Raw genomic sequence first — 25,656 nt, 5'->3', positions numbered from 1 at the left:
TGGAGTTTGTTAGGCCATGCACACAGAAAGGCCCAAAGCAAGGAGGAATTGAAAGCATGTCAAAGCTAAGCACTGCCATAAAGCAAGGTAAAGTCAGAAAACAGAATGACATTAAACCATGTCAAAGCCAATTGTAAAAACTCATAATTCTCACCAATGCACAATACAACACACATTCCTGCACAACTGTATGCCTTCAAATGCACATCCCACACGCTCTGCTCTTGGCAAGACTGTTCCACTCTGCAACAGCTCCCATTGAAAGCAAAATTACAGGACAGAAGAGAAGCAGGCATATGCAGGACCATCCTACATTAAGACTAGGGTAAAATAACACACTAAAGTCAGTTAAAATGGTGGTGGTTGAGGGTCATCATAGGGTGCCAAAATCACAAGAGTGGCTCTTTTATTACAACCCAGATGTCACAATTTATTGAAGGTAATGCCATACGTTCAGACTTCCAAACAGGATTTGGACTTGCCCTCCTGTCCATCTGGGATGACCTGATGAACACAGTTGACCACAGCGGGGTTGCTGCACTACCTCTCTTGGACCTCTCGGCTGCCTTTGACACGGTTGAACATGGCACTCTAATACAAAGACTCTACAAAGCCAGCATAGAGGGGACTGCTTTAGACTGGATCACGTCCTACCTTCAAAACTGAACTAATGTCATCCATACCCCACCTTTCCTGTCCAAACCGTACCCCACAAAAGCTGGGGTCCCTCAAGGCTCTATCATCTCGCCCATGCTTTTCAACACCTTAATGAAGTCATTACCGGTACTGATCAATCAATTTCAACTCGCGTGCTATAAATATGCAGATGACATGCAAATACTCCTTCAACTGGAATGCCTCAAACTGGAAACTCACCAATTTTCAGTTATCTCAGAGTCGTGGATCAATGGATGACTTGGAGCCATCTCAAATTCAATGCTTCAAAAATGGAAATACTCACGGGTGTCGATTGGAAACATTATGACCCACTTGCCGCCAGGTCTGGTGAACTGGGATCAACTCCTAAAGTATCAAAGAAAGTAAGAAACCTCGGAATGACCATAGACTCCAAACTATCGATGAATGCGCAAGTGGACAAACTAGCAAGATCAAGCTTTGTTACTATAAAAACACTGCAATGAATGAAATAAAATACCAGCATTTGTAAAGTGCACATCTACCTCCGAAGTGGTGTCCCGGCGCTGGGGGCCGTCGGGAAGATTAAGCAAGCTATTGCCCAGAGTCACATGGTGCTGGGCTAACCTGCCGCTGGCGCCGGGGATCGAACTGTGAACCCCGTAGTTCGGAGTCAGTCACCCTGGCTGATGCGCCACACCTCTTCAACAATCTTCCCCTATTTGGGATTCCCACACAAGGTCCAAGCTACCATCTCCTGTGTTCTGTCCAAACTCGATTACGCCAATAGCCTCTACCACGGATCACCTTTACCGACTATTAAAAGACTACAACAGATTTAGAACTCGGCTGCCAGACTACTCTTACATATCAAACCGCGAGACCCCATCTCTCCTGCCTTGAAAGCCCTGCATTGCTTACCAGTTGTCAAAAGATCCATGTTCAAGCTGATTTGTATCACCCACAAAGCCATACATGAAATGGGACCGCTCTTCATCAGGAATAAAATCACCAAACACATTAATCATAGGAACCTCCACTCTAGAGTAGCACCTCGCCTCAAAATCCCAAGATAAAAGAAAAAACCAAGGGTAGCACATCGTTCTCTGGTAAAGCAGCCAAAATATGGAACTCTTTGCCCCCAACAAAAGATCCTCCGACAACCACCTTATCTTCCGAAAACTACTCAAGCATTGGCTCTTCCCCACATAAGCACCATACGCCAACAGAAATATACAGCATATCCCTCTGTATATGAGCATTTATTTGTACTATAGATATGTACCTATATATGTGTATTGCTTTGTATTAACATGTAGAATAATTATGTTTTTGTAAAATAAATAAATATTTTTTTAAGTACAATACTTCAAAACCAGAGTCTATCAAATGCATCTTCAATCTACTTATACTTACTTCCTTTATGCATCTATATACCTTCCATGTACTTGGATCTATATATTTAATACTTTCCTCCTCCAATATATATATATATATATATATATATATATATATATATATATATATATATTATATGCACTACCCTATATCTCACCCTATATCTCTATCAATATATTTAATTTACATATACTTACTTCCTTCATGCATCTATAAACTTTCCATGTTCTTATTGATCTATATACTTATTACTTTCTTCTAATTCAGCACATCCAATGCACTACCCTATTTTCACTCTACACTCTACACCTCTCTCAAAATATCTTCTACTTGAACTCTCTGACTAACAAGCGCTGTATAAATGCAAACCTTTTTCCCTCTTCTGTCCCTCCGCTATCCTTCTGAATCCAAATAACTGACTAACCTATCCACTACTCAAATTACTTTCATATTTCACTATACTAACTCAACCCTAATCCGAAAAAGCACTATGACGCCTCGTCAGGGGTAGTAATTGCGATATAAATGCAATTACAATACGATACTTTTCACCTAATTCCTTCTCAGAGTATATCCAGTAAGATCGTTGCCCAGCAACAGATAACCACCTAACTTTATTAATCTATCCTGGAACTGACTGTAATTAAAAATATGTGGATAAATAAATGGCAAATAATAAGGAAATTACCTCCAATCACATAAAATGCTAATTTCTAATAATTTGATCAGGTTATATAGCTCATAATCTGCTAGGACATTGAAAGTGACGCTATTGGTATTAGTGAAATGGTGAGTTAAAACCTGGGTGAAGCACCCCACCCTGAAGACACAGTACTAGTTGATAGAGGCAGCCACATACAGCACAGAAACAGCTGAAGATAACACCACACTTCAGCCAATGAAGTCCAAGCCCAAGTATTTTTAGTGCCTTCTTAGAAGTTTCCTGTCAAACTTTGGGCCCCATTAGGATGGCGGGTGGATCGCTTCCGCCGGGCTGGCGGTAGCCAACGCTGGCCCGGCGGGGGCGATCCGCCCGCCATCCTTGCTGCAAAGACCCCCTGCCATATCACTATGGCTGGGGGGTCCGCGGGGGACGGAAAGACCGTCCGCCGCTTTTTCGCCCGGTCGACAAGTCAACCGGGCGGAAAAGGGTTCAATATGGTGACCGCCAACCATATTAAGATATGGGCGGGAACATGCCTTTCCGTGGCGGCATTCCCGCCACGGAAAGGCATGACGGAATCTCCTGCGGGGCCCGTTGTGGGCCCCCAGGGACTCTGGGGAGTGGGGGGTGCACATGGGGGGTACATTTGGTACCCCCTGCATTTCAATGTACAACTTGGCAGGCACTGCGCGGTGCCTGTCACGTTGTGCATTGAAAAGCACAACATGCATTTTTGGCTTTCAGCACCACCCGCCGCAATGTCAGAAATGTGGGATGCATCAGTCAGTGTGGCGGGCGCATCCAGGACCACTGCACCTTCAGCGGGCGGTCCCATTTCCGACTGGTATGCTTGATCTTCTGCTAACAAGCCTAACTAACACAGAGTCTAAAAAGATACATGCAAGGACGACCCAGTGGCGGCTGCTATCGGGGTGGGGGGTTGAAAAAAATAATTAAACAATCACTTAATCACCTACCTGTGTGCTGCCACCTCTCAGTCCTCTTCGTCCACTTCCAGGACTACGGGGCAGGAACAGGAAACACCCAGGCTTCCCTAAGCCAATCACAACTGGTCTGAGCGCCGTGGTACAGCGCTCAGATGAGGACAGGGAGTCTGGGCATGTTCTCCATCCAGGCAGTAATGCAGCCTGGGTGTAGAACATGCAAAGTGCGCATGACTGTTTGGCAGGCCTGAGACGGCTGGCCAAACCGGCATGCGCACTTAAGAGTGCGCAACCCACTCTTCCTCCAACTTCTCTGTGAGAGCTCAGCCCCGGCCCTACCCAGCTGAGCTACAACAGAAAAATAAAACGATAATAACAATTACCAATTATGATTTTATTTTTTCCTTTTTTGACCTGTTCAGTGGGGTGATGCTCCTACGCCTTAGCAGAAGAGACGCCTCTGGGACCACCCCATTACTTTGATCTAATGACTAGCCATTTACATGTTTAGGATACTGACAACATATGTCATGAACATGTCTTCTGATTATAGCATATTTTGTTAATGAATCGTTATGTTAGATATGACTCTTCAGCTCATGCTCTTTAGCTCATCAGTTTGTAGGTGCGCCTTCTAAGGACAACATGTTGATGTACTATTACGCACAAAAAACTGTAAACTCAAACAGCCTGATGTTGACTGCTGTAAATTCCATGTACTCAGCATGACTGTTTCTTTTCAAAATGTGTTGATAAAGAGATATAAAAATTTCTATTCAACCCTGCCAACGGGAAGGGCAGTGAACCACAAGAAGTGACAGGTCTTTGTACGGGTCGATTTGTTCACAAACGTCTGAGAACTCCGGCCATCGGTTATAAGCCAAATCTCTGAGTACCACTAAAAGAAATTGCTAATAGGACATGGCACCAGACTGTAGCAGTGCAATTAAGAGCCGTGGGGTGGTGGGGTCTGGTATGGGGGGTATTTTAACAGACGGCGACGACAAGGGGAAATTAATTATTTATTTAATTTTCCATCGTCCATCGAAATCCCCCTCCCCCTCCCCACCGGGCCGCACCTCTCTGACCTGCACGGGCTGCGGCAGGTAAAATTTAGGAAAGATATCAATCGAAGTCGCAAATACCTGATCAATTGTTTTGGGTTAATTATGGATGGATTTCACCAACATGCCTGCACAGTTGTAAATTAGTATATACTCTTTATAATACCTATCAGTTAGTATATTCTAGCCAGTTATTAAATCAACAATACTCCAGAACATGACCAACATAGCTTATACAAGAGTAGTTCCTGCTTGGAAGCACCCCTTTGCAATTTTTCATGTCATGAAAACATTTAAAAATCTGAATGAGACTATCACACGTTAATCTTTGCATTTGTTTCCAGTTTATTTTTTTAGCTTTCTACTTGCAACGTAGTCGAGTATTTCACAGAAAGGCACAAAGCTTAATTAAAGGCAACAAGTAGTACTCCTTTCCAAACAGACATACCTTTACAGAATTGCCTCCAAAATAAAGCTAGAAAAGTATTTATTGCTAAGGACATTTGCATGATCATAAAACCACTTTAGAGAGAAAAATCATTGGCTATTTTTAAAACCTTATTAAAACACATACATTCATTTGGCATTTCCATACACTTGTGCATTTATTTTCTGGTTTCTTCAGATATCACCAGAGTGTATAGGTGCACAACTCCAAGTACTCAAAACGTATAAACCCTTATAAATTGTCTACTTGTTTCGGGTTTGATAGTGCCGTACAGAACTTTACAGGTGATCTTACAGTATACGCTCTAAAAGAATACAACTGAAACATTGCATTCAGAAGATAAAAATGACCTCATAAGGAACAGTATACAAAAGCAGAATTTAAACTTCACAATCAGCTGCATAAAAGTCGAAATAAACATAGAAAGACCTGAAATCGGACAGTTTCACCTCCCCGAAAATGTAAACACAGTTTCCAGAGAACGGCACCAAGCGCATTAGTGTTGTGACAGTGGTAAAAAGGCTTTTTATAGTGTTAGCATATAGAATGAATGACGAGGTACATCATGTACAGCTATGTACATTTTAGAGTACCGCAATTTCCTAATCAGAACTTAGAATGGAGGAGAGCGTTCAGTCATAACTGATAGCAAGCCCATAGAGAAAAGGAACAATAATCAGTAGTTTATTTGTACTCAATTATTACATATGACAGACAAATTCCAGTTTTAATTACATCTGCTAGGACTTTAACTTCCAAAATAGAAATTAGTGTCATTAGTAATATATGTAATTTTGAGGTTAAATTTGCTAAGAGATCAATTGATGATATTGACAGGTACAACACAGGACAAAAATATTGTGGACAGATTTACATTAAAATATAGACATTTAAAACTCATAAAATTTAAATCATTTCTTTAAAAAAATATAAAATTACAAGCAACCAATACTTTACCATTGGCCAAATTGTATTCTTGGAAATGCCAGTGTGTGTTGGCTGCTGGTACAACCTCCATTTACTTTGTAGGAGGGTAAAGTACGGCCATTTTGACAAGAAAGGGACAGTGTTTTCCACTCAACAAATGGGCACGCTTGTGTTGCCATTACAGAGTTTTACAACTGCTCCAATGTTTCCTCACGACTATTGCTTTAATTGCTTTTCAATTCTCTGATGGAAATGAACAACATAGTACTTTATACAAATCTGAGTTATAGATATGAAACATATGTACACAGGAGGTATTTAAGGAACCGACACGTGGAACGGGCTCCCAGGAATGTGCTGCTCGCCCCATTTCACTGCCAGAACGTAGTCTCCTTTCTCTTTCACTACATACGTCACGTTGTACTGCTTGTTCCCAAGATGCTTCACAGATACTTCCTCACAGGGAATTGTGGGGCCGTGAACACCGACCAACAACATGTTTGAACCTATAATACACAAATAAATTGTTGGTTAGCTGGAAAAGGTTGTGTTAAAGCAGCTGCAACATTGCAATCTATGAATTTAATTTCTGAAATAAGTGCACAATATTCTCAGTGGTAAAATCAAAATATGGTCATACATGCTAACCTCTTACATTAGGCAGCTGGTATAAGGTTTACATCCGAAGGTAAGCATGAACGTTTTGATGCAGAAGCTTTGATAAATAATAATAATCAAATAGAGGTTTAAGTTCCATGGACACGTGTGTGGGGAATTGATTCAGGTTTTAGCTTTAGGGCCATGATTCTGTGCTATTTAAGTGCTTCAGGAGGGTCAGAGGGTGGCACAAAAAGAAAACACATACCAAATGTTGCATATGGGACCGACAAATGGTTATTAAATAGTCATTGGAAAGCCTGACCACTCTTCCACAAGTCCTTGTGCACTTGTGTTTTATGTTGGTGAAGCCTTCAGCAAGACTGAAACAAGCAATGGTAAGCCCCCTACAGCTCTAGTTTGTTTACTAGGGTACATAGGCAGTTGTTTTGCAAGGAATCTATCTGTGGGGTGAACTGTGTACTCAGTATGCTGGCCTGAGGGTTGGAAGGAGGGGGGTCCCTGGGGTTTTAGACTGAGTCTAAACTATACACAGTAAGAAAATGAGTATGCACTCCACTGTGAAATATCAGGGTTTCTGCTTCCTGTAGTTTTAGGCTCAAAGACCATGATTTTGGTGGTCTGGGTCATTGGCAGCATACTGTGGTCTTCACCTGATGACTTAGATGCTATCAAACTGGTAGAAAGCCGAATGAATCAAAGTTAAATGGACTGAAAGATCTGCTGAAAGTAGTCAAGGATGAAGCAATGCAAAGACTCATGCACTATGCATAAACTGTTAACCTGTGATAGCAATCAGCGCAGGGGCTTCAAAGCAGGTGGGCTAAGCAGTAGGGTAGGATGTAGGGCTAGAAGTAATTTTTGGAAGAAGAATATCCTCATGTTTGTGCTTCAACGGGTAATAGCATGTAAACAAAGAGATGTTTATGGGGCTGGTAGTCATTGGTTCTAGAATAAACAAGTCTAGATGTGTGACACTCACATTGCAGAAGCCAGTTTGAGGTGATTCCTCTGCAATATTGAATTGTCCTGATGATGGTCTTATAGACTACTGCTTCAAAGACCGAAACGTCGACCTCTCCATCATCTCCCATGAAATTTATGTTCTAAAGAGTAACATTTGTCCACTTTGGGTTTCAGTTGCTCTCTTTTTTCAAATTTTGGAGCTGATGTCTGTTGTGACTTGATTTGTTTAATTGATTTATACATCTTTTCGTGACATTGTTTGTCTATGTTATTTTATTTGTTGTATCCCCTTGAATTAATTTCTGCTATATAAAATACAGAATATATTTTCATACAAATAGGATTTTCCGTGTGCTTCTTTTTCTTTTCTTTTCTGACTCAAAATCCACATCCAATGCTGTTGTCCTGTGGACACCTTCTAGTTTGATCGTGTATGACAAACTTAGTGATTAAAGTCAACAAATAACTTGAACATTGATTATAAATAAAATCCCTTGTAGACAATTTTCACCCTGTACTGTACGCTGCCCAAGCCTACAAGGGTTGATTGGGTTACCCAGATTTCCTAATAGTTTGAGGTGATGGCTTCTTGAGGGCTGAAATGATCTTTGTTACTTTTGCTACCTTGATGGGCTCAAACTCTAGGAACAGTGTGTGGCAATCTAGCTTCTTAATATCACTGGAGCCAATAATGCAACAGGATGTCTGTCGAAAGCACATCGGTCTTATTGTCTCAGGGCATCAAATTCTCACCTGATAATTGAGGTGGGTATCATGTAGACCATGCTTGCTAACTGGCACCAATTCTCAAAAAATCTCGCAGAGGTCGCCAGTAAAAAATGTCAGCTTCCAAACTACAAGACTGGTATTGGCCTTTAACTTTTATGAACCCTGCAATCTAGGGAGCTGCTGAAGAGTTTGTGTTTTTATTGGGTATTCTGCATTACTCTTCAGTAGGGGAATGTCATTGTATATGACGATTTTGGAGGTCTGTACATTGGCAGTGATGGTCAAGTTTTTAATGTAAATCGAGATATGTTTTGTCCGGTTTGGCTTCTGCTATATACTTTCTCCTGGAAATGGAATCAGCTACCGCTTTTGCAAGATTGTATGAGCTGTGATGGTGGATGTGTAGAATCCTGGCAGTCGATAGGGCGTGGTCTCATTTTATCTATTGGGTTATTTTATGACGTGAAGCACAATGCTAGTAAAGTAGTATTTTGAATTTATTTGAGCAAATCATGCTCTTTCCATTGTTATGAATATTTATAACAAGGCTCCTAGGTTTAGCTGCCAATGAGTTAATGACCAGTATGTGGCCCAAAAGGAACTAAGATAAGAATTATACCTCAAAGATCTGTCCAAATATCAGTTCCTAGGCTAGAATGTCAATCAAACCGAATAGTTTGTAAGTGTTCCCATAATTTTTCTTGATCCATTTTCGACTACCAACGTTTCCAAATTGTGTGCAAAAGTTCTAGGTTTAAAACATTTTTTTTAACCTTTCTACATGGAAAAAGTAGCTAGTTAAACATTTTCAGTTCGTTACAGTGATGGGTGGTGCCTTTCTGGAGTTACACACTAAGGTTCTTTTTTGGGCTTGATAAGTCAGTAGTATTATGCACGACTGTTAGCATATACTTAGTGTCGGTGGAAGACCAACATCCAGGAGTGGTAGCAGGTTGACCAGACAGTGTCTTAGAGATGTTAACAGTAGAGTTGAAGGGCTCGGTTCTATGCATTTGTTAGTGTAAACAATTACTCAAGTAATGCATTAATTCACGGACAATGTGTACGAGATGCTTGTAATAGGTCAGCCTTAAGGAGTATTTCTATGGATTGCTATACACTGGCTGATTTGGATCCTTGGCTGTGTGTAGAACCTGTTTTTGCAAGACTATGGGAGCATAGGTTGATTCAAAGGGTGTGTTGTTTGCAGGGACGTCCGCTGTGGAAATGGACCTGAAGAGAACGTGGGAATGTGGACATGGGGGAGGAGTAATTCAGGTTTGGCTTCAGCTGGGGGCCCGGATGTCTAGAGCTTGTGCTGGGGTCTCCCTGATATGACCGGAGGGTGGGTAAAGCGGTTGTCCTGTAATTGGCTTGTAAGTAAAGTGGCAGCATCCTGGCATGTTGTGGTAGCCATTAGGTGGCGCAGGCCTCTTATGGGAAGTGGTATGGATGAGCAGGTGACCTTAAGATGGGTCCCAGTGGCTGGTGCCAGAGGTCTGATGAAGTCCTTGGGCGTACTTCATTCTGTGGGGTCCATCGGAAACCCATCAAACACATAGCAGGGACACAGTATCTTCTGGAAGGCAATAGATCACTTATGAAGAGAAGATGCCCTGGAACATTTCTTAAAACTCAAATTTCTCATCAAAAAAGTTTAAATCATCATGCTTTATCAAGTGCAGGGCCACACACTGAGAGATCGTGCTTTCTGATAAAAAACGACGCCTAAGCTTTAAGACATGCAATGATGGTACTCTGGGGGCTTATTTGGGATTTCAGAGGTGTTTGGAAGTGAGCTTTGTACAAGATCCACTGATCATGGTTAAATGTCTGGTCAAAAACCATGATCAAAATTGTTCATCCATGGTTGTCCATGTAGAAACCCTGGATAATCAAAGTTTGTCCATGAGCATAAAAAGGATAGCCCATTTGATTAATTCAAGAGAAAATATGTCAACCAGTCCTTGATCAAACTGATACCAGCATTTATCAGGCTCCCAAATGTCAAACAGAAAGCATCTAAACAGATAATACTACCCCATTTCTAACTACGCCTTCATACCCACTATTTCCACAAACTCACAGCAACCTGGCTACATTAATGCCTGAGAAATAGAGCTCGCACATCTTGAAAAATTATTTGTCTTAAGTGAAGCATGCATCTCAGTACTGCTAAGAAAATGTCTATTTTTATAGCCAAGTTCGAAACCATGCATATTTATATTTCTTACTTTCTATTCACTTTCTTTGGAAATATTAGTACTTGACGTGCTCTTAAAGTCTTTGTATGCTTGTAAAGACCAAAACAGCAATATTTATGGTATTTTCCCAAAAAACATGCAATTATTTTTCCCATGGAAACTGCTATTTTGCATATGCGTCTTCTATCTGATGCTTAACATCTGTATACTGCGAACTATAAAGCGATTTAAAAAAAACAAATATGTTGCCACTATTTACTTCATTCGTCTCTTGCTCATGTTTTTCAAAAGGGACTAATGATGCTGTAATGGGTAATATATATGCACAGCTCAGTTCTGGTAGGAGCGGAGAAGAACCAGACTTAGCAGAAAGTAAGAAGGAGAAACATTTCACCCGAGCTAAGTTATATATTTGAGAATGACTCACAGGCCTTGAAGGCAGCAGAGTACGTGGGTGGTTTCAAAGCTCTGAAAAAAGTTGACTCTTAATTACCTGCTTCTCTATATGATTTTGAAAAATGGAAAATAGATTTTTGTCTTTGGGTAGATTTGGTTCCTTCCTAATTGAACACAAGATTCACCAGTACTAACGAATGAACATTGGGATTCCTCATTCCTACCAGTCAGCGGGCAACTTGGAAGATCAGATTCATTTTGGCCCTGTTGGAAATGGCCCTTTTTGCAGGGTTATCCCCAAACTTTTTGCTTCTTCCTCCCTTGTTTTTCCTGACCTGTGGTTGTTGGCTATAGGACTCTGAGCACTTTACCACTGCTGACCAGTGCTAAAGAGCATATGCTCGCTCTATAAATTGTTATTGTGATTGGTTATCCATGATTGGCATATTTGTTTTACCAGTAGGTCCCTGGTAAAGTGCACTGAGTGTGCCAGGGCTGGTGATTCAAATGCTACTAGTGGGCCTGCAGCACTGATTGTGCCGCCCACATGAGTAGCCCTAAAATGGTGTCTCAGGCCTGCCACTGCGGTGCCTGGGTGCAGTTGTTAACTGCCATGCTGCCCTGACCAGTGTTCACACTGGGCAGACCTAACCCTTTCCTTTCTGTACACATTGGACACCCCTATAGAAGGCCCTAGGTACCCCCCTGGGCAGGGTGCAGTGTATATGAAAGGTAGAACATGTACTAGTGTGTGTGAGACATGCTCTGGTAGTGAATTACAGCCATTTTCGTTTTTCACTATTGAGAGGGCTATTTTGCCCATAGGCTATAATGGGGAATGCTGTGTATAATGTTTACCTGCATATCTTCCCAAAGGAGCAAGATAGAAAATTAAAGTTTGGTATCCCTGAACTCATAATTTCATAACCTATATTTTAGAAAGGATGGTTATTTTTAAATCCTTTGTTTGAGAACAGCACTTTTAGAAAGTGGCTGTTCTCTTGTCTGACCTTTCTGTGTGCCTTGGCCTGTTTGTGAATTGACTGTCTGGTTTGTGAGGTACAGGGGCTGGGGAGCCCCCAGGAGGCTGGATGAGTCAGCCCTAGGCTGAATAGCTGCATCTGCATCTTGAGTGGTGGGAGGGGATAACATCTGGGCCTGAATAGGGCTGTGCCTGCCTTCCACAATGCTGGCACCACCTCCTGCTGGCCAGCTGATGACCCTGCCCCTCTCTCTGAAAGGAAAGAAGAGGTCAGGGAAACAAAGTGCTTCAAGACTGACCAGAACTGGTTCTGACTAAACCAAGACCTCTCTGCCTCCAGAGAACAAAGGAAAGACTGGTATAAAAATTGCTACCCAGACTACAGAAAATTAGATCATCCTGGAATCAAGAAGGAACCTCTGCCAAGGAGGAAGCTGGAAGACTGAAAAGGAAGGACTGTCTGCTGTGTGTTTGTGGGATGACCTGCAGTTGCTTTGCTGCCCAGGCGAGGGGAAGGACTTTGTTGTTGCTTTGTCCCCTTGCTTGAAGATATCTCCAAGGGCCTGAAGAGAGCTGGCCTCCTGTTAAGAAGTCCCAGGAACAAAAGGACTTCACCCCCAGCTTCCCCCTGAACTCTGCTGAGAGAGTTCTGCCCTTCCTAGAGTGCTGAGTCCGACTGAGGGGCCTCTGGAAGTTGTGCCTGCTGTTTGGGAAGCTGGACAAGGAGAAACAAAGACAATCTGCAATTTCCACGCTCTGCTCGCTTGCGGAGCGCATCCCCGACAGTGCGAGGAAATTCTCGCCGCCGCGAAGATCGAGATCGTCGCAGCGCCTGTTGCCGCTGCAAGAACCAACGCATTGTTAGCTTGCGGAACGCATCGCCCCGGTGCAGGAAGCTTCCTGTTGCTGCGAGTATCGTCGGAGAACCGGTCATTGATGGGTGAGATCGCCGCACTGCTCGCTTGCGGATCGCATCACGTCGCTGCGAACATCGTCGCAGAGCCATCACATCAAGGGGCCGCGAGAGGAGAAGATCGACGCTGCGCCGCGCATTGTCGTCGCACCGCCCATCGTCACTGCACCGGAGATCGTCGCCGCCCCGGAGATTGTCGCCACGTGCCTGCGCGAGACGCTTCCTAGGGAACCTGCGCACCGGAATCCATACAAGGTATCGCCTCCCTCCCATACAGACCGGATTCGTTACAACACGCCCGCTGCGTCCAGCGGGGCTGTTGCATCGCCTCCCCAGGGTCTCAGGAGTGACGCATCACTTGTTTTTCAACGCTGCAGCTTCATTTTGGAACTTTGTCGCAACTACAGGTACTTTGGGCTAAACGTGATGCAACTGTGGATTATTTTAATGCAAACCCTAGAACTCTTTGCAATCATATTCTTGAACTGTGTATGTTGGATTTTTGTAGTTTTGGTCTTGTGTAGTTTAGATTAAATACTTTTATTTTTCTAAACTGTTGTGGAGACAATTTGTGGTGTTTTCAGTGTGTTACTGTAAGTGTTGGTACAAATACTTTACACATAGCCTTTGATAAGCCTGACTGCTCGTGCCAAGCTAACAAGGGGGTGAGCCGGGGTTATCTAAAGAGTGTATCCTCCTTACCCTGACTAGAAGCAAGGGTCCCTATTTGGACAGTGGTACCTACCTCTGCCAACTAGAGACCCCCAGATCTAACAGGCCCTGGTCGGAGGTTAAGAGCTCTATGGTATTTTGGGGTTAGGGTCCTGGGAAGTTTACGTGCTATGATACCCGTCTATGGTTAACTATAAATGCTCTACATGACAATGTATGGAGCCTAGAGGTTCTAGCTACAACGTATAGAGCATGCAGAGTAGGGATGTCCCTGTGTGTGGAATAACGTGGAGTGCGTGGAACTGCCACACGGGCTGGAGGTACCAGGTGTGAAACCTGGAGTCTGTGCAGCAGCAGTAACCAATGATATACCCTTGATGGTTCCACCATGCGGACACATTAAGAAAAGAATTGTTCAATAAAAACAGAAGACTGTGTGTTCACACTTAACATGGGCTGTAATTTAGAGTCTTCACTGTGTACCTGTGCTGAACCCTGGGGAGCGTCTGTTCGGCTGTGCTGGAACAGCACACACTATGAGGAGGCCCTTCCTGCTTGGGACTTATGAAAGGGAACATGATCCGGTACAGTCTTCCTTGCAACATGGAAAGCACTTCACTGAATTGGAGTCCTGTAGGAGCTTCTTGCTACAGTGTTTCTCATAAGTTTCCTTTGAGGACTGCAAGACTTTTGGTGAAGATGTTCACAGTTTTACATTAGTTTAGAACCAGTTTTGGGGCTCTAATTCGTTCGTGGGTGTCCATGCACTGTACCCTTTAAAGATAAAGCAACAAGGAAACATTCACAAGGCTACTCTATCTTGTAATGTTTGTGTCATGAATGTAGTGTTGTAGTTCAAGTTAGTTGACTTTTTTTTTCTTCTTCTCCATGAGGGGGTAGAGCGGGGGGAGGGCAACCACCAGTCCAGGACCTCTTCCGCCGGCAAGGGAGCCCTGGTGTTCCGTTACCTCCTTTAGTTTTAAATTTGTTTTTATTGGTTTCAAAAGCAACAATAAACACTACAGCATATAAAAAGCAGAGCAGACAAGGGAAGACATCGAGGCAGGTAGGTACATAGATTCTGCAAATAAAACTGACGTCAGGTGATGCTCGATTTGACCATGGTGTACTGCCAGGCTTATAGATGTCTCTTGTGATGAGGTGCTGAAATTATAGAAGTAAACACCCCAACCAAAATTCCTGCCCCAACCCCCTCCCCCTCTCCCACCCCACCCAGTGTGCCAGATCCATGACACAAACATAGCTGTGATCACACAGCAGAGGGTGCAATCACCCAGGTGTGCTTGGGGAGTCATGCGTGTGTTCTGTGAGTCGCAGTATGCGGAGGTATTTAGGACACGTGACTTCGTTGAATTCCCTGGATAGCAGAGACAGCAATGGAAGCCATACCTTCTTTGAGCTTTTGGGGATCTGGGACCAGAAAATCCAGAACACAGCCTATGACAAAAGACAAGCCTATACTACAGTGCCTTCCAGCACTATCTTATACATCAATATGTGCTGGTTACGAACTGGAGTGTTGCTATCCACAAAGTGGACACGTAGCGGATACTGAACTATCTTAACTACTAATGCACCCCCTGCCAACAATTACACAAATGCAATCTTAAATTCTATAGATTCTACAGCGAATGCGTATATGGGGTCATGTAGAGGGACTTGTGCAGATGACAGGTTTTTTTTTGTTTTTGTTTTTTAAATCAAAAGTCATCTGGCTATCAATGGAAAAGTGGTCTTTGTCCACTCTGACCACTTGCAAACATCATGTGCTACCAAATGCCTGACTGTAAAGGGGCTGCAGTTGTGTGGGTAAAAATAAGCTCCAGAGGAGATAACAGAGGGCATCTCCTTTCCTAACAAAATCAGCATAACCCCAACCAAAGCAAATGTTCAAACCATTTCATTTTTAGGAAAAAATAACTTATGGCAAACATAAACGGAAGGGAGGGAAAAGGGTACACGAGGAAAGTTGAGACGTGGGCCAATAGTTATCTGAAAGGCTTCTCTGTGTCTGCGCCACGGCTCTCTAGATAATTGGGAAATACTTTTCTATTAAATTATTTAGGCAACTCTAAGAAAGGCAATTTATGTGTTCCTGTCACACAGCACGAACAAAGTCGTACAACAACGGCTTGTATGTAAACCAATACCACAAACGAAAGCAAATATTCTTCTGCAAAGCCAAAGTGCATGTAGTTTTCTGAGTATGTTTTATTTCGCAGGAATTATTAAAAAAAGAAATACATTCGGCGTCAGTGTGCTTGGGTACAAATCTTCGGTAAAGGCCAAAGCCATGAAAAAACAAAGAAATTGTATCGAACACTTGTAGTAGTGGTTTAAAATAAGATTCAACACCGCATGAAGTCTGATTCTCACCTGCTTTGCTACAGTCCACGGTGAAGGTGCTCTTCTGTCCCACGTACGCCTTCCCCAGACCCGCTCCTTTGGACGTCACCTTGCTGGCGTCAGAGGCGTATCTGGGCATTGCACTGTAGGAGGTCTGCGTCGAAGACCTGGTCACAGATTCCACCAGGATTGAAGAGGTTTCATTGGAACCGCCGGTGCTAACCAGGCGCTGACCTGCAACAGACAAGCGGCTGCAGTCAAGACACGTCTCACTGGAGAGGACTTACGCTCTACACTTGTCAAACACCATGATGACAATCAATATACAGCGGATGAACAAGACGAAATGGAAACAAATACCAACAATACTTCTCAAAAAGAACTTTAGTCATAGAAAATGAGAGCGATGTTCAATAGGTCTTCCCTGGACCTGACCAGTGCAGCTTGTGCTTAATTTGTCCCATTGTATTTATTTATTTATTTATTTATTTATTTATTTATTCAGAGTTTTATATAGCGCGAACAAGATCCTTACAGATATCAGAGCGCTTCACAAAGACAGGGTAGTGGCAGTAGGAGTGAACAGAGACAATGGGAGCAATATAGTAGTCACTAACATGGTGGGGTACTAATAACATACATGAAACATATCAAAATACAGTCAGGTAAACAAATAATATCGGACGGCACAAGTCATTGATCCCACTACAGGGGTGTTCATGTGTACCTTGGGTGTGCGGATGGCTTATATCAAAGACTTAGTGTAGCGAAAACACTGAGTGGGAGCATCTGAAGAGTGAGTCAACGTGTAACATATATTGGTAGTGACAGCATCATGTTAGGAGCATAGTGCCGGAGGACAAGGTGAGCGGTGATACAAGCAATGCAGAGTCTCTGATCCAGCACCAATCATGTTCAGGATATCTTGGCCAGAAGGATGTTTTTCACCTCTTTCTTGAAGAGTGCAGTGGAGGAGATCAGCCTAGTTTCAGGCGGGAGCGCGTTCCAGATCCTGGGTGCCATTCTAGAGAAGGAGCGCTTGTATGTTTTCTCTTTCCGGAACCTACGAGGTTTCAGGAGTAGCTTTTTTGTGCTTCTATTGGACCTCGAACCTCCTGAGATAGACAACTTTTGAGCGAGGTAGTTTGGTGCATTGTGGTGCACGGCCGCGTGTGTCATAACTGCAATTTTTAGCTGTATTCTGGCTTCAAAAGGCAGCCATTTTAGAGACTTTAAGTCTGGGGAAATATGCGAATGCTTTCTTGAGCCAGTAATGAGTCTCGCGGCAGCGTTCAGGGAGGCTCTTAAGGGTGCTGTTGTGGATAGCGGGAGTCCGCTGAGGGCCACAATTCCGTAGACTATTCGAGGGATGACTAGAGCTTGTACAGCAGTTTGGAAGTCTTCGGCAGGGAGGAAAGGTTTAATTTTCCTCAATGTGTTGATTTGGAAATTAGCTGCTTTTGTGGCTTTGCTAACGTGCTGCTGCATGTTGAGCTTGGCGTCGAGAGTGATGCCTAGGGATTTCGCCGAGTCCACGATGGTAGGTTGGACATTGAGTGCTGTTAGATTATTGAGCCATGTTTGGGTGGTGGAAGTTTTCGTCGGTGGTGAGATGAGTAGGAACTCTGTTTTCAGAGCATTTAGTTTGAGGTGATTATCTGCCAGCCACGATTGAGTGTTAATAAGCGTGGAGTTCAGATGTTTGATATCTTCAGGAGATTGTAGCTTTAGGTAGAGTTGTGTGTCGTCGGCGTACATATGGAATTGGACATTGGAAGCTTGGAGCAAGGTGGCGAGCGGTTCCATGACGAGGTTGAACAGTGTGGGGGAGAGGGAGGATCCTTGTGGGACACCTAGATCTGCAGGCACAGGAGTGGATAGCACATTGTCGATCTTGAACTTCTGTGACCGATTGTGAAGGAAGGACGAAAACCACTTGAGAACAGTTCCCGAAAGACCCATTCTAGTGCTTAGCAGCTCCAGCAGGTTCTCATGTTTGACCGTGTCAAATGCAGACGAGAGGTCAAGAAGGATGAGGAGGCAGGACTCATTGCGATCAAGAATTTGGAGGGCGTCATCAATTATGTGTGTCATAGCTGTTTCCGTGCTATGTTTCGCTCGGAAGCCTGATTGATGAGGGTTGAGGAGGTCAAATTGGTCAATGTGTTTAGTTAGTTGTAGTTGGACACATTTTTCCAGCAGTTTGGCCAGGGTGGGGATATTGGTGATGGGCCGGTAGTTGTTTAGGTCAGACGGATCAGCTGTAGGTTTCTTGAGTATAGGCGTGACTTGCCCCACCTTGAGGGAGTCCGGAATGAGGCCTTGTTGCAGGGAGCTGTTGATGATTTTGATCCAGAGAGGGAGGAGCAAGGGGATGAAGTATTTTACCGCATTAGCAGGTAGAGGGTCTGTGAGGAGATTAGAGGGCTTCAAAGTGCAGAGCAGTTTGCGGATTGCTTCTTCCGAGTAGGTATCGAAGTACAGCCAAGATGCCTTGTTTTTAGGTTGAGTGTAAGACATTCTGGTGTTGTTGGGGAATCGACTTACATCCAAGATGAGGTCATTTCTTATGCTGTCAGTCTTTAGCTTAAAGAAAGCAGAGAAGGCTTCACAGTGTGGGGTGTCGCTTGTTGTGCTGTTTGATTGTAGGGGTTGAGTCTTTGTTTGGGTCTTGATTAGTTCGAACAGCTTTCTTGGCCTGTTTTTTGCTTGGTCCAACTGACGGCTAAAAAAGTCCGCCTTTGTGCGCTTTATTTTCCTGAAGTAGGCGTTTCTTTTGTTCTTAAGCCTTTTGAGGTGCAGTGCTGAAGGGTCCGATCTCCAGGTGTGCTCTGCCATTCGCATAGTACGCCTGTCGTCATTGAGTCTATCATCATACCAGGGGTTAGAAGTTTTGGTGGAGACTCTCTTCAGTTAAAGTGGGGCGACTTCATTGACTACTGTGTTCATAGAGTCAAGGTAGTGGTCCATCAGTGTTTGAACATCCGAGGCACCTGAAGGGGGAAGGAGGAGATTGCCGATGTGGGGAGGCAGGGTAGAGGGGTTAAGGTTCTTCATGTCCCTTTTCCATGTTTTGGATTTGATTGGTTGAGCTGGGATAGGCTTCACTTTTTCATTGATAAAGAAGGTGATAATGTGGTGGTCAGACCAGTCGCAGGGTTGAATCGCCTCCAGTTGTGTTGAGTCCTCTTTGGCAATGATGAGATCGAGTATCGAGCCTTTGTCATGTGTTGGTCTATCGCATATTTGGGTGAGGTCAAGCGCATTAAGGAAAGTTTTGAGACTATTCACCACTGTGTCTTTCTGATCGTTCCAGTAATTGGTGGGCACCCGTACTGATTTTTCAGGGTCCTAGATTTATTTTTCATCATCAGTCTTTGACCCAGAACAAAAGAAACTGAGGCAAAAAGGGAGAAGGAGGAGGAAGATAAAGAGAAAGATAGGAAAACCATGCAAAGGGAGGAAGTAGGGAGGAAAATAAATCGCGAAGAGTGAGAAAAAGATACAGGAAGTGTTGGGTGAGGGAAGAAAAAGGTAAAAAGATGAACCAAAGACTAGAGAGGCTTGGTGACTGGAAACCCTGCCATTCGGCAGCACCAACAGTGGGCTCCTAAGAAAACCTCTGCCCCCTGCACTTACTTTTCTACAAATTAGGGCAGGACGAGAGCGGTAATCCCTACCTGGTGGCTGAAAACTGAAGCCCTAGAGGATCTGGTGTTTGGAGACTCAGTACCGGAAGCAAGAACATGCTAATTCATGGCACAGGTGCACGGCATCCAGTGTGTTGATAGAATGGGAATCAATTAAGGTGGTAGTATGAGTACCGGGCATTCAAACATCTTCCAGGATACCAGACATCCTGAACTCTGTGCAGGAGCCTGGCTACAGGAATTCAAGAACCAAAAAAAAGGGGAACACCCAGGTACAGGAGGAACTGCTACCATAAAGAGATAAGCTAACACAATACAAGGAGAGACTCCCTTGTTTTGGCTACAGGGAGTACCAGGTTAGATCATACAATGAGCGTGGCAAAGCGGGTGGCTCCAGACCTGGCTGCCAAACCAGACTGAAGGGATAGCTAGTCACGGGAAATCAAACATTTATGGAGTATTACTCTACCCTCTAGAAATTGTGTGGCTCGACAACAAATCCGGTATTAAACAAGTATATTGAGAGAGTGGAATTGGGGACACTGCTGCACAAAAAGTGGCACAATGTCTGGGCAAAACATAAAAGAGGAAGAGGTAAAGGCAGTAGCTTAGAGGATTAGGGAAAATACTCCTGGATCTGCCAGCCTGTGCTAAATCGGATTCCACAGCCGTAGACTTGTGGTACCCCTGATGGCTGAAAAAGGCAATATGGTACTGAGATAACTCTCCATGCCTCCAGTGACTTGCACAGCTGTCTTGGTGTCCATGACTACACCCGGATGAGATCCGACAAAAATGGCATCTGACAGACCTCTATCGATGCATAATACAGACTATAAAATCATGAGCAAGATACTAGCCATCAGACTGCTCCTGCCTGTAACACAATTTAGGCCACTCAGATCAAAGTGTTTCATTTTGGGAAGCAATACGTCCATGAAATTAGACGCATGGTCCTTGTGTTGGGTCAGTCCCTCCCCTGCTGCAGGGGATGTGGTTTAACAATAGCTGTCAAAATGGGTTTCAACAAGGAGTTGGAGGTTTTTATTTGCCGTACTGAGGGAGATGGGCTTAGGTCGGATTTCCTCAAATGGGTCTGACTTTTCTACATGAACCCTACGGCAAAGGTCAGAACGGGTCATATTATCTCTTCATCTTATGATGCTGGGAGTGAGATACAGCAGGACTGTCCCAGGTCCCCCCCTACCTTTGCCCTAGCAGTGGACATACTGAGGAAGGAAGAAGGAAACCAAGGCATAGTCACTGAATTTCAGACCCTTGTTTTTTCACTCCACGCTAGTCTCGAATGATGGCAAGTCGAAAATTGCCATTCTGTGAGTGTGTTGGAAGAATTTAGAGAATTTTCAGGACTCCAGAGGAACTGGAATAAATCCAGTATATTAACAAGTTTTGCTACCTGGGAGCGTGGATAGATCACTCCTAGTTAGACCTGCTAGAGGAGAACATCAGGTCAGCTCTGGCTGCGTTATGGGCACGTCTTTCTTTCTGGATATAACCGCCTTTGTCCATGGCAGGGTGGACAGCCTTGAAATTGGTAATTCTTCCATGGATATTGTTTTTACAGGCCCCTGCTGATACATATCCCATGAGGAGGGTTCTCTCGTGAGCCGGATGCTGTCTTGCTGGACATGATTTGGGATTCCAGAAGGCTTGGAGTATTTTTATTTTATTTTTATTTTACAGCGTTTTATATAGCGCGAACTTGACCCGAATCGGGTATCAGAGCGCTTTACATTGCACTAGTTGCATTACATGAGGACACGATCATTTTTGTTAGGCACAGGGGAGATGAAGTGATTTGCCCAGAACAACAGGATGTTCAGCGTCATTGCCGAGACTCGAACCCAGTTCCCCAGATGCGAGGTCGACCACCCAAGCCGTTAGGCCAACATGCTCCAAATTGCTACTAATGGAAGGTAGACAGTGTGTCCCAGACTGTGAGCTGTACTACCCCACAGTGTAGCTGCAATGAATAGCCCAGAGGCTGGGAACCCCGAAGACAGCAGTTGCGAGAGTGGGCATCTGTGCCATATGGTGAGGGAAACTCATACGCACCTAAGATGCTGCTACTGGGCATACAGGAGCCACATGCCATAGTAGAAGTGAGACCCCTTTAAACTTGAAGGAGTAGAGAACTAGCCCTAAGAAGAGCGCTATTTGAAGGGAACCCTCAGACTTTTTCAAGACTTCACATAGGCCTATAACATCCCTCCAGGCCTGTTCAAACTACATGGGTCCCTAACCAAGATGGTGAGGCAGGTATAGGAGAGTATGGAGCGCAGAGACTGCCACACACAAGGCACTACCACTGATTCACACACTAGGGAAGGCGATGAGAGCTGTGTTGTTGTACTGGATGCTCCTTGGCCAATCAAAATGGTCTGAGAGCCAAGTGGACAATGAATTTTGGCAAAACTTGAGGAAGGACACAGGGGTCGGGTATTGTGAGCCCCCTCCGTAGTTTCTAGGAATACTGAGTTTAAACTGATATGCTTCAATATTGTGCACATGATGTACATCACAACCCATAAACTTAACAAGTTCTATACAGGGGAAGCAGAACTGTGCCCTAGGTGTTGGGATGCAAACACGTTTTTTTTGTCTACCTGGATTGGGATGGTCACAAACTGGACATATAGTGCAGAGAGTTTATCTATGGCCTGCCGAAGCCACAGATAAGGAGTCCGCTGAGATCTCTTTGCTGGGTTAATTCCCATGTCCAACAAATAAAAAGATCAACATCAAGTTCATGGTCCTCCATCGTATTGACGAGACAGCAAACAGCAATGAGTTGGGGAGCACCACGAAGCCTAACTCGGCGGAGAACAAAAGCAGGAAGTGGGCTGAATGCAAGAGTACCCTCCTCCGTGATAATTTGTAAAAATAAATAAGTGCTGGGGCTCTCATCAGGAGGCAGCTTGCGCCAGCCCATTTCTTCTGTTAGCGCCACCTAAAACAGAACCAACTATTAATTATGAAAGTGGAGGAAGGATGTGGTAATGGCCAGAGCTGCCGGCTTCGGAGCTGAGGAACCAGGTTTGAGTCTCAATGTCGGCTCAACATCCTGTGATCTTGGGCAAATCACATAATCTTCCCGTGCCTACCATAGATGAATGTAAACGTATTCTTAACTGCAGCACATGAAAAGTGGTGATTAAGTGCTGGTGCTGAGCACCGGAAACCACCGGCTCAAATTAAGCACTGACCCTACTGGATATGGGGATTAAAAGACCCCAGTGAAATCTTGAATTTGCTCGAGCATGGGAAACCATACTTTCTGACTTTAGTGGAACAGAGGTTGATAGGGATCTTCTTGCCATCACACACAAGAGGTGAGCATGCAGTGGGTTTGCTAGAGCTGCAGCTCTCAAGCACACTGTTACGCTAGCCCTGGGTCTGCTTCATGGGGGACTGAGCTCAATCCCACGGCCTTATGTCTGGAGAATTGACTACTCTGGGTACAAGACGCCAAAGTTAGTTAATTTGAATAGGGTAATGTCGACCTGGTGGTGGAGACCCGACTTAGAAATTATATTGTTAGGTCGAGTCATATGGCACGCTTCACTGATGTGGATGGGAACGCACTGCTGCAATGCACTCGGATGGTGATAAATGTATTGCTTGCATTGATGTGATGTATAGACTAACAGAGTTTGCCAGTGATCCACTGGCTGTTTCGCAACGGAGAACCAATAACATGCGTTTATACAAATACTAGGTGAACTCTGAATGGACAATACAGGTAATTCGAAAGAGAGTTTCAGCTTGACAAACAAGTGTTTGTAGTTGATACACATATATTCTAACTCCCACCCACAGGCCCACAGCCAGTGCTCATACGGAACAATGCCTTGCAGTAGTCCTCCCAAAACCTACACTAATCAGTCAGTGACAGCCCGCCAGCAGCCCTGGAACCAGTGCCAAGAGTGCCCAGGGGCCACATTATCAACGAGGAGCACTGTAGCCCATATCAGTGAAGGGAGGCTCAAAGTTTGCAGATTGCCTCACTAACACACAGGCCTAGTCTTAGCAGAGCAGGAGCAGTCCTTATCGACATGAACTCAGTATCACTTCCAAGTAGAAAGGTTAGACTGGAACATATGAAGATTGTTTCCCCAGCAATGATTTGGCATTTCATTGAAGGAGCTGGCATCTTAAGATCCTAAAAGTTTAACCCATTCAGGCAATTTCCAAGTGCAGGTCCAAGTATAACAAAGGGCTGCTAGAGGCTGCATTCTGGGACAGGGATGTCAGAGGCTGCCTGAAAAAGTACAGCTTCCAAGGCCCTGAAAGAGGTCAGCGTAAAGTATGTGCAACATGGCTGGAATGAAAGGATGTAACAAGGGCTTCTCGTTCCAAAATACGTGATTTGGCCGATAAATAAACGCCGAGAAAGAACTAAAACCTTCAGGAAGGAACTGTTCTATCACTGAACTAGGGAAGCTGTGTGCTTTCCTCACATTCCTTGCTTCCCTGTGCAGTGAGGTGGTGGTGAGCAGCACTATCGACATTTATCAAAACGCGGAAGCACAATTGACGTGATCACTATCCATAGAAAGGACTGAAGTAGCGTTCATTCAGGTAATGCACTAAGGGTCAGATGTACGACCCTTACATTTTACAACCCGCAAATTGCGTCGCTTCAAACTCGCAATTTGCGACTAGCAAAATGCAATATACAACAGTGTCACAGACACTGTTAGCGAATCCCAATGGGGTCGCAAATTGCATGCTTCATCAATATTCATGAGGCCAGTGCAATTTGCGACCACATTGGGAATGCCTAGCGCTCCCAGGGATGGTGGCTTGCTGGGGTCAGCAGACCACCATGTCTTGGACTGCTTTTTAAATAAAGCAGATTTTTTTAAATGCAGCCCATTTTCCTTAAAGGAAAACGGGATGCATTTAAAAAAGAAAAATGAAACTTTTCAGTTTCATTTCTTAAGGTCAGACAGTGGTCCATGACCACTGCCTGCTCTTAAAAAATATTTTCTCACACACTCACAAAAGGGAAAGGGTCCCCTGGGGACCCCTTCCCATTTGCGAGTGGTTTACTACCTACCTGAAGTAGGTGGTAAACTGCTAGTGTTTTGTGGTTGCAAATGCGCTGCATAACAATAGTACATGGCAGTGAGTCTCGCTATTAGCAAGGGCTGCCCCTCCCTAATAGCGAGAGTTGTAAACGCTATTTTGCGAGTCAGTGACTCGCAAAATAGTGTTTGTACATGCCATTACCCTTTTTTGCGGTCGCAAATGGCCCGATCGCCCATTTGCGAGCGCATAAAAGGGTCGTACATCTGGCCCCTAGTCCTTTTATAAGTGTAATGTTATTAATTTGTGCTGTTCTTTTGCTTTTACTGTAAGGATGCATATATTTAAAGCTTTTACATAGAGCACTGTTAATCTGGCCTTCTACTTCAGCTAAAAGAGGAGCGTTAGTTGTAAGGACAGACTTTAGCAGGAAGGGAATGGGTAAAGGTCCTCTAGAGAAGCTGCTCCTGACAGATATAGGCTGCCTATGTGTGCGGTAAGGACCACTGCCACATCACCAAAGCCATAGTGTAAAGTCAGTGGTGCAGTGAAACCATCCGTGAATTTCTGTGTCCCAGTATTGGTCATATGATATAGCGCTTACGACCTCTAACGCAAGTTCTTGCAGCAGACCGCTAAGGTTGGAGAATGTGTTCACAGAGCCCTGAAGCTATTGAAGCTGTAAGCATAATTCACAACAAGCATTTTTACCTGTTACTTTAGCTTTGAATGGACTGCCTATTATATGGTTTGGCCCACCATATTTCACACCAATGGAATAATTGCCCGGAGCCATAGGGGTGTACATGACCTTATAACCTTCTGGGCTCTCCTGGCAGTCCATGGTCACCTTGGAAGGCCCTTCGATAGTGACCGCCAGGGTTCCGGGGCCGGCTTTGAGGGTGTTGATGATGAACTCGGACTGTTTACCTGAAAATGAAGACATAAGCAAGTAAATTATCCTGTGCTTACAAACATTAATTAAGGAAAACAGAAATGATTAAACTTTTTGTATACCTCTAGAAA

At 44.1% G+C, this 25,656-nt stretch overlaps 1 protein-coding gene across 3 annotated transcripts in view; it reads right to left on the bottom strand.

Moving 5' to 3' along the window:
* Positions 1-5,033: 5,033 nt before the first annotated feature.
* FLNB (filamin B) overlaps positions 5,034-25,656 on the bottom strand; it is a 530,593-nt gene continuing 509,970 nt past the window's right edge. For all 3 annotated transcript variants that reach the window (XM_078661490.1, XM_078661488.1, XM_078661489.1), the window contains 3 exons: positions 25,342-25,560; positions 15,959-16,162; positions 5,034-6,587 (listed from right to left, as the gene is read on the bottom strand). In XM_078661490.1, coding sequence (XP_078517616.1) covers positions 6,400-6,587; positions 15,959-16,162; positions 25,342-25,560 — 611 coding nt within the window. In that variant the 3' untranslated portion in view covers positions 5,034-6,399. The remainder of the gene's footprint in view (positions 6,588-15,958; positions 16,163-25,341; positions 25,561-25,656) is intronic.

The sequence above is a fragment of the Lissotriton helveticus genome, chromosome 9, assembly GCF_964261635.1.
Source record: "Lissotriton helveticus chromosome 9, aLisHel1.1, whole genome shotgun sequence".
NCBI classification, from domain to species: Eukaryota; Metazoa; Chordata; class Amphibia; order Caudata; family Salamandridae; genus Lissotriton; species Lissotriton helveticus.
Note: the sequence above shows the minus strand (reverse complement) of the source record. Positions and strands in the feature narration are given on the sequence as shown.